A 15,027-nucleotide genomic window follows, 5' to 3' on the forward strand; every position below is an offset into this window, starting at 1 on the left:
CATATTATATATAATTTTTGGAGTATTAAGTTCTAGTAAAAAGGTAAATACCAAAGTTAACTAGATAATTCCAAATATAAGGTAACTAAGAGGAGCAATTCTGGTCAGGCTCAAAAAATACATTGTAAAAGGAAGATAGAGGCTTCCCATCCACTGAGTCACTCGCACTGTCTGAAGGAGCTCCACACAGGAGGGCCCACCTCTAGAGGCGCAGCAGGCCTTGTCCCCACTGCGCTCTCTCTCGGCACTTTGCAGGGCCAGGCTGCTAGTCCCCATTGCTGGAGTTCACATCCTGGTATCTCGCAGGTGCGTGAAAGGTCCAGCCCAGGGCATCCCTGCTAGGAGGGAGTCCCCTTGGCTGATGGAGGGAGCCCTGGGGAGTCCTGCTGGCTTTGTGGTGCATGCTTTGATGTGACCTGCACTATCCACGAGGTACAGACTCCACAGACCCAGAGCAGCGTGGCTGGAGCAACTCCCACTGAGTCTCCAGAACTGTGAACCAGAACAACTTTCTCATTATTAGTGAGTTCCCTCGGGTGTTTTGCTGAAGTGCTGAAAAGTCAATTGGCAGGCCCACATCGATTGCAACTCTTTCTTATACCAAGAACTGACTGAACTCAAAAGTGTACCTGAATCTGCAACAGACTCATATAATCTGCCAAAACAGAAGGGATACACCAGGAGACTTGCAAGTCACTGACCTGCCTCGCAGTCTTCAGCCACCAGGGCCTCATACAGATGCTGGCTGAAGGCGATCTTTGTGTCTTCTCCTTCCATGTGAATGACCAAGAGACCAGGGGTTGCCCTGGCTGGGACTCCGCGGTCTGCAACATTCACCTGCAGCCACAGAGGGAAGTTGTCTGCAGACGGACTTCGCAGAAGTCTGATTTCTCCTGTAGACTCGTCCACAGACAACACTGACTGGGTGTCTGCAAAGCTGAATGTGAGAGTCCCATTGGGCCCCATGTCTGGGTCATTGACCCTCAGAACAGTAATGACCTGATCAGTAGGCAGTTGGGGAGGAAGGAAAACATCAACAGGATTCTGCTCCCAAACTGGGTCATTGTCATTAACATCAGTGACAGACACATGGACAGTCACGGTGGTGCTTCTTGGGCCCTCAATGCCATGGTCCCTGGCTACAGCCCAAAACGTGTACTGCGACTGGGCTTCCTGGTCGAGGCTGCGGCTCGTTCTCAGCACACCTGTCACGGGGTCCACAGTGAAGGCGCCAGCAGACTCATCCAACAGGAGATACTCAGTTTGTCCGTTCGGGCCTTCATCCTTGTCCACAGCAGACAGCACTAGAACCACGGTCCCCACTGCAGCATCTTCCCTCACGGAAGACTGGTAATGCAGCTTGGAAAAGGCAGGGCTGTGGTCATTGTCATCCAAAACCCTCAGCCGCAACTGCATGGTGGCTCTCTGAGGGGGGTCTCCCTGGTCAGAGCACTGGATGGTGAGCACGAAACTGCTGACCCGCTCCCTGTCCAAAGCACGAGTGGCTGCCAGTTCTCCTGTCGTTTCATGAATAACAAAGGACTCATCCGTGTTTCCATCTATCACAGAAAACAATTGAACATGGATTGAAGTGGATTGGAAAGAGCGCTGCTTTGCTAGTACTGCCTACACTCATTCATTCATTCATTCATTCATTCATTCATTCATTCATCATTCATAGCTGTTTCCTTTCTGTCACATCCTAGCACTTTTGTAAGCACTGAGGATAGAGCTTGATAAATTCTCTCACCACGTGAAACTTCTTCCACAGAAAGAAGCAACTAGTAACTTACTCCTGATGGGTCAGTGTCACTGGATTAAGAGACACCTAGCAGAGGAGTAAAGCAGGTTCCTGAACGTGTCTGGGAGGGTCCCAGGGCTGTGTCCTGCTGTCCTCACTGGCACTGTACCTGCTCTGTTTTTCAGCCTCAAGAATTCTGCAGGCTGTCTCCACCCTGCCTTTCTGCATGATGCTTCTGCTTTGGGGCCTGACTTTCACGTACTGGACCCCTGCCACGGTGAGCTGTCTCAGCCATTTCCTGCTTGAAGTTGTGAGCACCAGGTACTATGTCTCAGCCATGGGAAAGTGGGCTAAATACAACATAACATGATTCAATATACAGCTTAATTGAGTCAAAACTCAGAGCGTTTGCTTCCCTAATTGGCAACAGGGTGCATTTTATGTGTGCATTTATAACTTTTTATTTTCATATGTGTTTCCTCTTGAGAACCTTAAAATGTATATTTTAGCATTTGAAATAAAATAATAGAAAGTAAGAATAAGCAACAGGAGCTGTGCAGTACTATGGAAATTTATAGTTAATGTTCATTGTTTAAAATTTAGTATCTAGTAAAAGATTCCTACCATTAACTTCCTGAGAAACGTTCCCCCTAGCTTCAAACATACTCGTTTCTCCACTCTTCCCACTTTCTGAAGGAAAGTCCCCTCTTGTGAAAGTCTTCAGTTGTGCTGTCATGGCTTCCTCAGCATCCTATATCTACCCAAAGCGTTTAATTTTCTTAGTCCTTTTGACTTTTTTCTTTTTTTGTATTTTAGGAAAGGGTCTACAGGGTGTTCAGGATCTCGCTACTAGATCAGACTCAGAGTGACCCGCCTGTTTACAGCCTCCCAAGAGCAGGGATTACAGGCGTGTGCCACCAAGCCCAGTCTCAATCGCTGTCTCAGCCTGCCCTGGGGGCGTGGCCTGCATGGCAGGCCCAGGTATTGAATCCCCGGTGGTGCTTTAATCCACTGAGCTACGTGGCTGGCCCCCATTTGACTTCTAGATGAAGAAAAAGTTGTGCAGTGCTGGATCTTATGAGTAAGATGCACGACTACGCACTGCAGTGTTTCATGAGCCTTTCTAGGAAATGAACGAGCTGGGGAGACCATGTTTGGTCTCTGGCCCCTTCTCTCTTGCTCCTACCCTGAGCCCTGCTCTTGGGGTGCCCTGAGATAAACAACTTTCCTGTGTCACACCGCTCTGCCATCATGTTTCTGCCTGGAGTCAGCCAGCCATGGACCAAGCCCTCTGAAATTGTGAGCTCAAATATTTCTCCCCTCCTTCAAGTTGAAGGGGTCATGTATTTTACCCAGCAATAGAAAAGTGGCCGATACAGCTACATCGTACAGAAGAATCAATATTTAGAATGCATCAACTCATGGGGGGAGCTGTAATTAAAAAAAAAATACTCACTGATTATGTGATACCTGACAGCTCCATTACTGCCAGTATCTATGTCAGAGGCCAAAACGGTATAGACAACGCCAGGTTCTTGGTTTTCCAAAACCTCAATGCTGCGACTGGAGGTAAGAAACTCTGGTTCATGGTCGTTTTCGTCTTCAACTGTGCAGATGACTATGGTGGTGGAGGACAGCGCAGGGACACCCCCGTCTCGTACCAGGACTGATATGGAACATAAAGAGGCGCGGATTGTGGCTGTTAGTGAACACTGGAACGGTTTCCTCCAGACAGCATTCGGCACCACTCGCTGAGTAGCACTTGGTCAGTGCTGTTTTATTCAAAGACACCGCAGTTCAATGTTAAATTTCTTCACTGCCCTTTGCGGCGGACAGGAGGATGACTTACCTCGAAGGGGAAAGACGTCCTGGACTTCTCTGTCAAGTGTGGTGGTTGTCACCACCTCTCCAGTGTCAGGATTGATCTTGAAAAACTCAAAGGAGGCCCCCGATAGGATTTCAAACTGAAGCTTGGAATTGATGCCTCAAAGAAAAGATAAAGATAACTTAGCATTTATCCTCTGGGTATTCACCTGACCATTTTCTTATTTATTTTCCTTTGAATGTGTTAGGCCATAGGTGAGGAAGGCAAAATTCTTGTGCGTGTGTGTGTGTGTGTGTGTGTGTGTGTGTGTGTGTTTTAGTAAGGGTCTACAGGGTCTCACGACGTAGATCGGACTCATAGTGATCTGCCTGTGTTCAGCCTCCCAAGCTCTGGGATTACAGGCACACACCACCACACCCAGTCTCAATCACAGTCTCAGCATGCCCTGGGGGTGGGGCTGGCATGGCAGGCCAGGTTGAACAGGCCACTGCGCTCTGCCTAAGCAGGTGCTTTAATCTGCTGAGCTGTTTACCTACCCCTTTGTTGCTGTTCTTTCATTTTGTTTTTTGAAAAGTTGAGAAGGATTTTTTTTGGGGGGACTGGCTCACCCAGCCTTAAGGGCGGGTCTGGTGCGGCATGTGGAGCTGGGGATAGAACCATGGTCCCCTGCGCCTTATTGAGTTTGCCCAAGCAAGCTCTTTAAACTACTGAGCTTACTGGCAGGCCCCCCCCGAAGAAGGCAACTCATAGCTAGTCTTCAAATTAAGGTAAAAGAAAACCCCTTTGAATGTGGCTGCACAATGAAGGCCTCAGGAGCTGAAATCCTTGATTTTCAAAAGTCTTCCGAGACTTCCCCACAGCGAATGCTTAGGATTTTTTCCCTCCCATAAAATTTTTCTTATGAGTGTGCAACTCCACAACACATTCCTAATTATTCCATTTAACACCCTTGATTGTGATTTAATGATGTAATTGTAAGTCTGTGGTGCAAATGACACTTTCTGCAGATGGACCCTCTGTTTAGAGGCCTGTGCTCACTGCCAGGACTGCTTATTTTCAATCTTAGGAAGCCCACAGAGTTGCTTATGTGTTTACTTTTGTTTTGTTTTTACTTCGTAGTCCGTCTCCTATCTGAGTGAGAAATGTGATACTGTATTATTACGCATTTTCAAAGTAATGGTTCCCATACTTCTGTGGTTCCAGCTAATGATGTGCTGTTTTCTCTCCAGGCCCTTGTCATCCTCCAGAGTGATGAAAATGGAAATAAAGAGGAATTGGTCTAGTTCCAGCACCTTACTGAGCATTTTGGATATCTGGATGTGAAGCTGTGTAGTGATATCCTTATGGCACACACCTGAGGAAGGCTGTGTGCGTGTGTGTGTGTGTGTGTGTGTGTGTGTGTGTACGTGTACACATACATGTGCCCAGGTGTGCCCGTGTGCACACACACCCATGTAGTGGCTCACGGGCTCCAACACCTGCTGTCTTGTGACTTCTGCACTGTGTCCCTGAAGCCACCTCCCACCATTCAGTTCCTTCCCATCTAGCCCAGCCCTATGAGCCGTCATTTTAGCAACTGATTCCTCCTGCAGATCTTGGGAGCTGTTGATGAAGATGTTGAACAAATCCTCATCCCAGGATCTTCCCAACTATCTCTCTACTCTTGATTATAGATGCAGAGATGAAGAAAGTGCCGTCTGGGAATACTTTTTGTTCACCTTGCCCTGCTCAGGTTCCTACCGACCACAGCCTGTCTCTCTCTCTCTCCCAGGTCACAACCTTGATATAGCCCAGGAGGAAAGGTGGCTTTGGAGAAGAGCTCCTTCAGCCCTTTGCATATATTTCGGCTCCAGTCCACAGCTTTCGAACCCAATGGCAAAAGTAATCTTTCAAATACTCTTTCTTGGAATTTTTCTGCTAATTTAGATCTTTCTCCTAAAAATATTCCCGTTGCTTATACTCTTCTGTAGCTCTCTGTCCCTCCTCCTTGTAGCCAAATTTCACTTAAGCATGCTGTCCATTCTCTGCAGTTAGCTCCAAACCACCGCTGTCCCACCCACTCTTCCCACCATGACAGTGGCCTCCTGCTCCTAAAGCCTGCTGGCCATCTTCAGTTCTTACCTGACTAGGCTTCTCTGGGGCATATCGCTCTCTCATATTTTAATAGAAATGAGGGAACCAGAAGAACGGGGGAAAGAGGTGTAAAGGAATATAAGGAAAAGCTTTTTTCCTTGTTTCATTATGACAGATTTTTCTCCTACTTCCTCAGTGGAATGTAGAGATAATTTTATGTGAGAACAGCTGACATCTAAGTCATTTTCCATTCCGCTTTTCTCCTTCTCAACCCAGAGAGTTCAGATCCCTCTTTCCTCTTTATTTCATGTGTTCATACATTTTATGTGCATTTGCTAAATGTCAGGTACTCAAGAGTCATCTTAGTTCTCAATGTTCTCATGTAGTGGAGGAGACGGTCAAGTATATGTGTCATATAGCGCATGATGGAATATAGAAAATGGCTGAGGAAGTAGACCAGGAAGTCTACTTTTAATATCATTAAAAATACAACTGCTACCAAGAAAACAAATGCTTTGTCCTCACAGTGCTTACAGTACAGCCCTGTATGTGGATGAGTGAGCAGGCAGTTACAGCTCCACATGATGAGTGGAATGAGGCGACCTACTTTCTGGAAAACCTGAGATCCTGAAGATGAATTAAGCAGGAAGAGGGAAGAGTGTGAACTCGCTTAAGACAAGATCCAAACACCTCACTGGGGTCTATAAAGTCCCACTGATGCAAACTCTGCCTGTTGTCCTAAGCTTTTGCTCCCTCCCAGATTCCTGTTCTATGTGTTGTCCTGCTGTTCTCCGGATGCACTGCTGCTTTCTGGAGAGGCCTCTATAGCTGCTGTTCCTACTGTCCCTTCCTCCTTGGGGCTTTACACGGTGTCTTGGCAGCTAAACAAATGTATCTCAGATTTGTCTTCACTTTGGCCTTGATGCTGGAGTGAGCTTGTGAAACCACACATCATTGCCAAATGACTCCGTCTGAGAGTCCCTCACAAAAAGGACACAGGAAGAAACTGAAAGTCAGAAGAAGAAACGATGCTTCCTTCTTCCTGGTCGCACACTGTGTCCATCAGCAATGTCGGCCTGTCTCCTTCGTCCCGCCTCCAGCCAGGCTCTCCACAGCCCCTTCTCTCTGCTTTCTCCCCAGTTCTAATAATTCCAATTTCCCTTCTGTTTCCTAGTAGCAGCTACTCCCTAGATTCATTTTTTGTGGACTGTCTCACTATTCTCCTTTGGCTTACTCAGCTATTCAACACCTGTGCTGCAGCATCTGGTTTTCCAGACTGAATATGACTGATAAGATATTTTGCAAAAGGAGTTGGTTTCAGCTGATGGAATCTGGGGTTGGTTTGATTCCCTTTGGTTTTGAATGCAATGCGCAGTTTCTTGCCACAGAACTTACAGCACATTAGTAATTCAACACCTGAGGTGATATCATGATTAGTGAAGTTGTCATCTGTGTCTGCCTGTGATGAAGTGACTATCAAAGGGGTCCAATTCACAAGGGAACCAAATGGCACTGATTTTGACTATGTGATGGTAAAGAGGGGTATGACACAGGATGATAAGTCAAAGGGCTAGTCGTTTACAGAAAAAAAACAGTACCAGCTGATGTTTTGAGCTTGCAGCTCAAATCATAGTTCAGAAGTTTGCAAGCTCTGATGTGTGTGAGCCTAAAATTCACCTCCCTAAAGATGAGACCCCCATCAAGTGGCAGATTTAGCTTGAAAGGCATGCTTACACTTGTGAATCTTCATAACCAGAGCTAGATTTCAACAACCCATAGGCAGTCAGGTACAGCCCACAACAGCTCATAGTCAAAGACAGCTCATAATTCAATAGAATAATAATTTTCTAACTTCCATTGGCATAAACCTGGGAAATACATATAGGAATATATTTTAAGGACACGAGATGCAGGAAGAGAAACCCTAACATCGCCTTTGGGTGGATTTGTTGATGTAGTGTGTCTACCACGGAGTCCATACTTAATGCACCAGCTCATGTGGTTCTGCCCATGGCAGTTTTGTTGACTGGCTAGATTCAGTGGTGGCCTATAATCACAGAGGCTGAGATGCCAATTCTTTGCTTGCATATTATGCTGAAAAGAATTCAAAGCTTAGGGAGATGGGACTGTCAGGATCAATTTACCTTGTGTTCTATGCCTACCATCCATCCCCAGTGTACTTCCCAAGAATTCAGAGGAGTTTTACTTCTGAGAAGTGTGGGGTAGGACTGGTTAGAGGGCACCAGCATTCTTGAAATGTGCCATGGTGGTTGTCACCTGTAGGCTGGGGTGGAGCACAGTGTAATCATTCTGTGACCATCAATTTGTTGACAGAAGATACTTTGTGTCAGTTTGTGAGTACTATAAAGTCACTTGCTTCCACCCAGCACAAGTAGCATGTCTATCTATGTTCAAGCTCTTTGACCATTCATCATCATCTATTCAGAAGATGCTGACCTTCTGGGCATATGATAGAGCACTTCACTGCCCCATAACTTGGATGACATTTTGATAACTGGATTTTATCACCAGAAAGTAACAAAACAAAACAAACAAACAAAAATGGGCCAGGGAGATGGCTCAGTAAAATAAGCACTTCCCTGGCAAGTGCAAGAGCCTGAGTTCAATCCCTAGTTCTGCCAAAAAAACCAAAATCCCAAAACTCATCTACCTTAATTAGACCTGTGTTGAACCAGAGATTGAAATATCAAAGCCCCCTGGCCACATCTGTGCCACCCCACGTTGGTGTGTTACAGAAACACAGTCACCTACAGAACTAATAAGGAAGCTACCCAGGCAGGGCACAGGGGGCTACTTTCAGATTCACTTTTTAGGAAGATCACTGATCAAGTAATTCATCAGCTGCACAATGACCACTCCCTCAGCCACTTCTAAAGCAAAATGACAACTGTGTCTTGTTTGAAGAAATAAGCAAGCAAACTGCAGAAGAAAGGTAACCCCAGCAGCTTATGTCCCATCTGCTTCAGTTCCCCACATTGTGCAGTAAAAACATTCATTCAGTTTCTATGTCACATCTTGCTCCACTCTAAGGACTTAGGATAATAGTAAATGAGATGACCTGAATCCAGAAAAAAAGAGCATCCTAGGCCCGGGAGTATTTCATAGTCTACAGGGAGGAAGACAAGGAAACAATGATACAATATTAGCACAATGTATTCGATGCAATAATAATATACTCCAGAGTTCTGGTTTTAACTGTTATAGTCTGAGTAAGGTTATTAGTTCTTATGTGTTTTTGTCCTGTTTTAACCTTCTTATAACCACATTTATAACAGGACTTCACACAGAGAAAAGCCTAATAGAAAGGACAAGCAGAAATCAAGAAAATGCCTGCAGAACAGTAGTGGGGTGAGTAGAAGCGCTGTCGCCTAAGTAGGTGGTCGCTCTGCTCAGCATGTCACTGTGACTTCCTGTAGTGACATTTCTTTGGATTGAGGAATTCAAGCTATGAAGTGCCCAGGGGCCTATCCCCTCCCTGAATTCCCCTGTTAGGATTTTGGAAATGCTCCCATTGCTAGATTGGGGACACAAAGCCAGCATTATTAATTGGGCCTGAACCTTGTGGATCTTCTCCTGCAACCCTAGTCAGGTCAGATCTAAAACTGTGGGCAAGCGCTGGCAGAGAGAGCACTGGGGAGCAGGTTGGCCGGCAGCTGCAAGCGACGTGCGGAGGAGCAGATCACAGGTATTTTGCCTCAGCAGATGACACAAGGGACTACCACTCCATGAAGAAATTGTCTCAAAGGGACCTGAATATACAAATAGAAAGGCTACAAAAGTGAGAAATTAGTATTGCAAAACATGCCAGATTGAGATATTTTAAAATTTGTATCCTTCAGTTTACGCATAGATGGGGCTGCTTCTCAAAGTATGCAGAATGGTCTCATAAACATTCCCAGGAGGGTGGTAAGCCATCCACTGGGTAAAGTCATTCCTAAGGCACAGGCGAAGAGCCCTTATTTACTTTCATTAATTCCAACATACTTTTCCTGTTTTAACTTTTCTGAAATCTGGTAACTTTTTAAGTTAATGGTGTCTCAGATTCAGCGACGTACTGTTTCTCCTTGGCCCCAAGCCTGCTGGGGGTGCAGCAGGATGCCCCGTGGTGTGCAAGACATTCTAGCAAGCCAGATACAGAGCACACTCCAGAGAAGGCGCTGTAGAGAACCCCCTTTTCTGGAGTACAGAGGAGCATCTCATTAGCTAACTCCACGTGTCTATCTGGAAATGTGCTGTTCAGCAATTTGTATTCGCCACTCTGGAGCAAATGCATCAACCAATACAAGCTACCTGCCAGAGCTGCGCAGGCAGCCCTGGGATAGATCTTTGCCTACTAACAATGGCTCTCTTGTTGGTGACACCAAATGCTGTAGCAGTTTTAATAACATAGTTAAAATCTGGTGTTTTTTTTTCCTTTTAATATAAGAAATAACTCTGTTAGAATAGGGTGAGTCATACACCATAAATATTCAGTGCTCAAATCCCTGTGGGCTTTGAATGCCAAACAACATTGTATGCTTACATATTTTAAAACTGTATTGTAGAATACTAGAAAACATATGCTAAGTTCTCTGGTATTAAGCAAGGCTGTAGGATTTTTTAAAATACATACTATAAAGTAAACCATTCATAAATTCCAGTGCAATGCCAGTTATGTTAAAATCTTGACTACGTCATTCAATCCTCATACATAATTCTATTTCATTATGTTAACCATTGAGCCAAAAAAGACCCCCGAAAAGAAAAATTGAGAGAGAATATATTCAAAAAGCACATGCATGCACACAAACATTCGTAAGCATTTGCATAATCACCTGCTTAACAGATTTGGCCTTGTTAAAAACACCAAGACTTCCAGTGAATCAAAACCATCTCCAAAGCGTGCGAAGCTACAACAGACTAATGAAGACATTAATGTGTCCTTCAAACATGCATTACTGAAAGGGGCACAAACAAGAAATCTGCACTTATGCTTGCAGCCAGCACACACAGCATCTAGACTATAAGCTTCCAATTCAGCTACAATTGAACAGGTTGCACATGATTCATCCTCAACGGAAATATCATTAGCGTTAGACAAACTTGACAATGAAAATCAGAACATGATCCCCCTTCATAGAAATTCCTTTGCCTTCAAGCATTACAGGAAGAGAAAATCATAATTAAAAAATAAAATTTGCAAAATAAATAAGGCCACAGGACAGAAGCGTTCCTTGATTAATAAATCCCATGGCACCAGCAACAGGCTCAGTGTCATTCTGCACACTGTGGGGTGCAATTTCTGTTACCCTGAGTCCCATATTGTTCTGCTCACCACTGAGGACACTCTAAAGGAACTCTATTGGAGTGGAATTATTATCAAACACAAAGCTTATGCCTGTTTTCCATATTTTCTGCACCCTAAAGTGAGTATCTCCAGGAATATGCTAAATTCTCTCAGTACCTACTCCTAAAAGCTGCTGGCCTGCCCCACACTTACTTAGAGCACAAGAAAAACTCCTTGCTCACACTGCCCCACTCTGGTCAAAAGAGAAATTAGGTTAGCGCTTGAGAAGAGTGTTGAGGGCAACTGCTACAAATTCTGATGAAATGGATTTCATTAAAAGATGGTGCTTCTCAAAGAGACAGAGCAGGTCGGTGGCAGGTGATTTAGTTTAAGTTGCAAGGAAACCTATCTTTTACTCTTTGGATTAACAACTTAAGGGCTAGTGCTGTTGTGAATACTATGATTTCCACAAAAGCATCTCTGACTATTCTTGTAAGAACAGAAGAAAACATTACACTGCTGTGCAATTCTGCTCGCTATACACAGCTGCGTATTTTAGAAGACTAACATGGTACACGATTCATATTAGCTCAAGGGGGAAAATTCTACCAACGGTCTTACTAGGAAGCTCTGCTCTGTAATTTCTATACATATTAAATTACAAATTTTAAGATAGAAACAGTTACTGAATTTATTTGTCTTTTATTTTTTTGTGGTACCAGGGATTGAACTCAGCACCCTGCGCTTGGCCGGCAAACACTTATTATACTGAGCATATTCTACTTATGCCTGAGAATAAGACAAGCACTTATGCTCTCCGGCCACCAGTTACTGAATTTTAAGTGTAAGAAAAGCTATAGTGATTGAAAAGCAAGCCTAATAAACTTATAAATTTTGAGCTCTGACAATTCATTTTGAAGCCATTTGTCTGTATTCTATGGTTGATATTAATGATAGTAACAGCGACATTGGAAATTAACACTTATTGGTCCCTCGTTGGGTCAGACACTGACATAAGCTCTGTACATGGAATAATTCATTTATTCATCTGAAGGATGGAGATGTCTGACCCATGGAATAATTCATTTATTCATCTGAAGGATGGAGACACGAAATGAGGCACTGCCCTGCGGCCCACGTTACTGATATGCAGAGGAACAGAGAGATGGCAACTCTGTCAGGATTACGCAATGTAAGTTGTCTATCTCCAGTACTCCATCCCTTCTGTAAAGCTATACATTGAGAAAAGAAAGCACCATGAATCTTCATTACTTAATGCGTTTATTACTCTGAAATAAAGTGATTATTTGTTCGTAATTCTGTTTCTGTCATGATCAAATCAATAAATTGCATTTTAGTTGAGCATATACTAGTCTACTATAAATGATACTAAAATCAGTATGAACAAATGCTTTCAAAAGCATGCATTCTCTTAGATATGCATGTTCTTATGTGCATGGGAGTAAAAGTAAAAGCCCGAGAAGCCTGGTGACTACACTGTTTATGAATCAAAATACAGAGTCGGCCAAAAAATTGTATGCACACTTCAGGGAAAAACAACTTGTATAAATATTTTATTACTCAATGTAGTGAAACATCATGAAATTAAGACAAACTATCTTTGGGCTTTACAACTGCAAGCAGCATTCAGAGTGCTGGCGCTGAGCTCCTAGACATTCATGAGTATGGTGAACATTTATGAGTACGCCAAGGCTCGGGTGGCCTTGGGCGTGGAGGTTGCTGCACACGCACCTTCAGCTTCTTTCCTAAGGGCCAGCGGTATAGTGGGCATCCTACCACAGGTGACATCAAGGTCTCTTCTATACAGGCCTGCAGCTAAGTCAGGAGCATGTCCCCTATAGGAGTTTGTCTTCTCCTGAGGTATGTACACATTTTTTTTGTGGACTCTGTAGTTTTGATATTTTAAATTATGTCAACCATAATTTTAGAGTCTTTTGAGCATCGATTACCAAGTCTTCCTATTTTTAAGTTACCTGAATCTCCGTCCGTTGCTTCAACCCTCGTGACAAACTCCCCTGGACTTCGGTTTTCTTTCACCGAGGCTTTGTACAGCTGCTGCTTGAACACGGGGGCCTCATCATTTACATCTAGGACAGTAACTGTCACGATCTGGGAAGAGGACCGGGCAGGGACGCCGCCATCCAGGGCTACGAGGGTCAGAATGTGCTGAGCTGTCGTTTCGTAATCCAAAGGACGAGCTGTAGTTAGTAAGCCTGTTTTGAAAGAGAAGACAAGCGACACGAGTGGATATTCCTCTGATTAGTTACATGTATGCTCTTTTAACCAATGTCTATTTTATCTAACTTGATTAAAAACTCTGAATTTTCATTGAAGAATGAATCATATTAAATCAACACTAAATTTACACATGATCTAGAATAAAAAGCTATGATCATAGTCAGAAAAGTAAGTTTAAATTAAAGGGTGGTGATTATTCAAAAAACAATCCACCCTATGCCATTGTCTATGAAGAAGATTAAGTTATTTATCTATCCAATACCTCACTTTAAAAGACAGTTGATACTAAAAATCTATGTATTTTTATGTATTTCCTCTTTAGAAGCATCTAAGTTACAAAGATGTAAGTATGATTACATGGTTTAAATCATTTTATCTTTGTTAAACAGGTATAGTCACTTTATATTTGCCCTGAGTTCTCTTTTTTTGCCAACAAGTAAAGGTAAAGGTGTTATAACTTAGTCAATAGACTTCATGAATAAAACACATCTCTGTATTATTGTCATGGGACTAGACCCATATAAGCGGTGTTACACAGGTAGTCACCATGGAATGCCAACAGTCAGGCTTTTCTTTCATGATTGCTGACTGTTTCTCTTATCCTCTAATAAATATTCTTCAAAATCTTAAAAAGGTTTAATGAGTTAGACTTTAGAAAACAGCTTTTTTTCACAATTACTCATCACGTTGTACTTCCTAGCCCATGAGCTGTTTAAAACTTTACTATTTCAATTTTATGAGAAATTCAAGCCTTGAGAGGAAAAATAAATCCCATCTCATATGAATGTACTTGGTAACCATCCTTTTATGTCTTTGAAAAATATCTCAGCTGAAACAGCCTCTACATTTGTCCAAGATGCATAATATCTCAATTACTGAGACACAATTCCAATTTTATTCATTCACTTTAACAATCTTCAATAGACCTGCCTTATCTGTCATGGAAAAGCCTTTTAAGTATCATTGCAACAGGTCCTTGGAGAGATGCAGTTCTTACAGAAACCAGCAGCCTGTGCCTGGACTATCTCTCTGTCAGCTGGGAACTTAGGTGGTGTTCATACACGCTTCAGAATGGAACCATGTGCACAGGATTTAATAAATATTTTGATGATTTTTTCCAACAGAATAGGGCCAGACTATAATGATGACTTCCAAGCCCTGCACACTCGGTCTCATTCCAAATAATGTTCTTATTAAGAGTTGGGCCAAGTGGTTCTACATCTGAGACTTTTTCCAAAGGCTCACACTGAAATGACTTTATTTCTTAAAGAATGAGTTCTTAGTTCATTGATTTTTCAGTGCCCCCTGAAAGTAAAGTAATGGGAATTCCATTTCCAAATTCACAGGATGGGTTTTTTGGACACATTCTTTACCAGATTCCTAAAGTATTATACTGGATGTTATCTGGCAGCATGGTGACATCAGGACAGCTGAATGACAGGAGGGAGCCCTGTCATAGAGTACTTGGCAATGAATAAAGACATCTGCAAAAAATTAAATGTTTGATTTCCTTAGTGATTGTTCCTTAAAAAACTAACCCTAGAAATCCCACTGTACCAGCCAGACCTCGTCTCTTCTCTCTGTCCAAGAGAGTTATGGTCATCACACTATGGTGGCCCATGCACACTCACTCACGTTTAGAGTAGCACAACTCACAACAATTAAATTATGGAAGCAGCTGAGATGCCCTTCATCAGACAACAAGATAAAGAAAATGTGGGTACACAATGGAGGACTACTCACCATAAAGAAGGATAATCTTGAGACATTTGTAAGAAATGGATGGGTATTGAGACCATAATGTTAAAGTGGAATAAATCAGATACAGAAGGACAAATAGCA

At 43.2% G+C, this 15,027-nt stretch overlaps 1 protein-coding gene across 1 annotated transcript in view; it reads right to left on the reverse strand.

Annotated features, from left to right (window-relative positions):
• The window catches only part of Dchs2 (dachsous cadherin-related 2), a 262,455-nt gene that overhangs the window by 54,596 nt on the left and 192,832 nt on the right, over positions 1-15,027 (reverse strand). Inside the window, exons 10-13 of the mRNA XM_023723670.1 lie at positions 12,921-13,160; positions 3,591-3,725; positions 3,198-3,407; positions 702-1,559 (exon numbers count right to left, since the gene is read on the reverse strand). Of these exons, the coding sequence (XP_023579438.1) occupies positions 702-1,559; positions 3,198-3,407; positions 3,591-3,725; positions 12,921-13,160 (1,443 nt within the window). The remainder of the gene's footprint in view (positions 1-701; positions 1,560-3,197; positions 3,408-3,590; positions 3,726-12,920; positions 13,161-15,027) is intronic.

This window comes from Octodon degus, unplaced genomic scaffold (genome assembly GCF_000260255.1).
Source record: "Octodon degus isolate 3935 unplaced genomic scaffold, OctDeg1.0 scaffold00101, whole genome shotgun sequence".
Lineage (NCBI taxonomy): Eukaryota > Metazoa > Chordata > Mammalia > Rodentia > Octodontidae > Octodon > Octodon degus.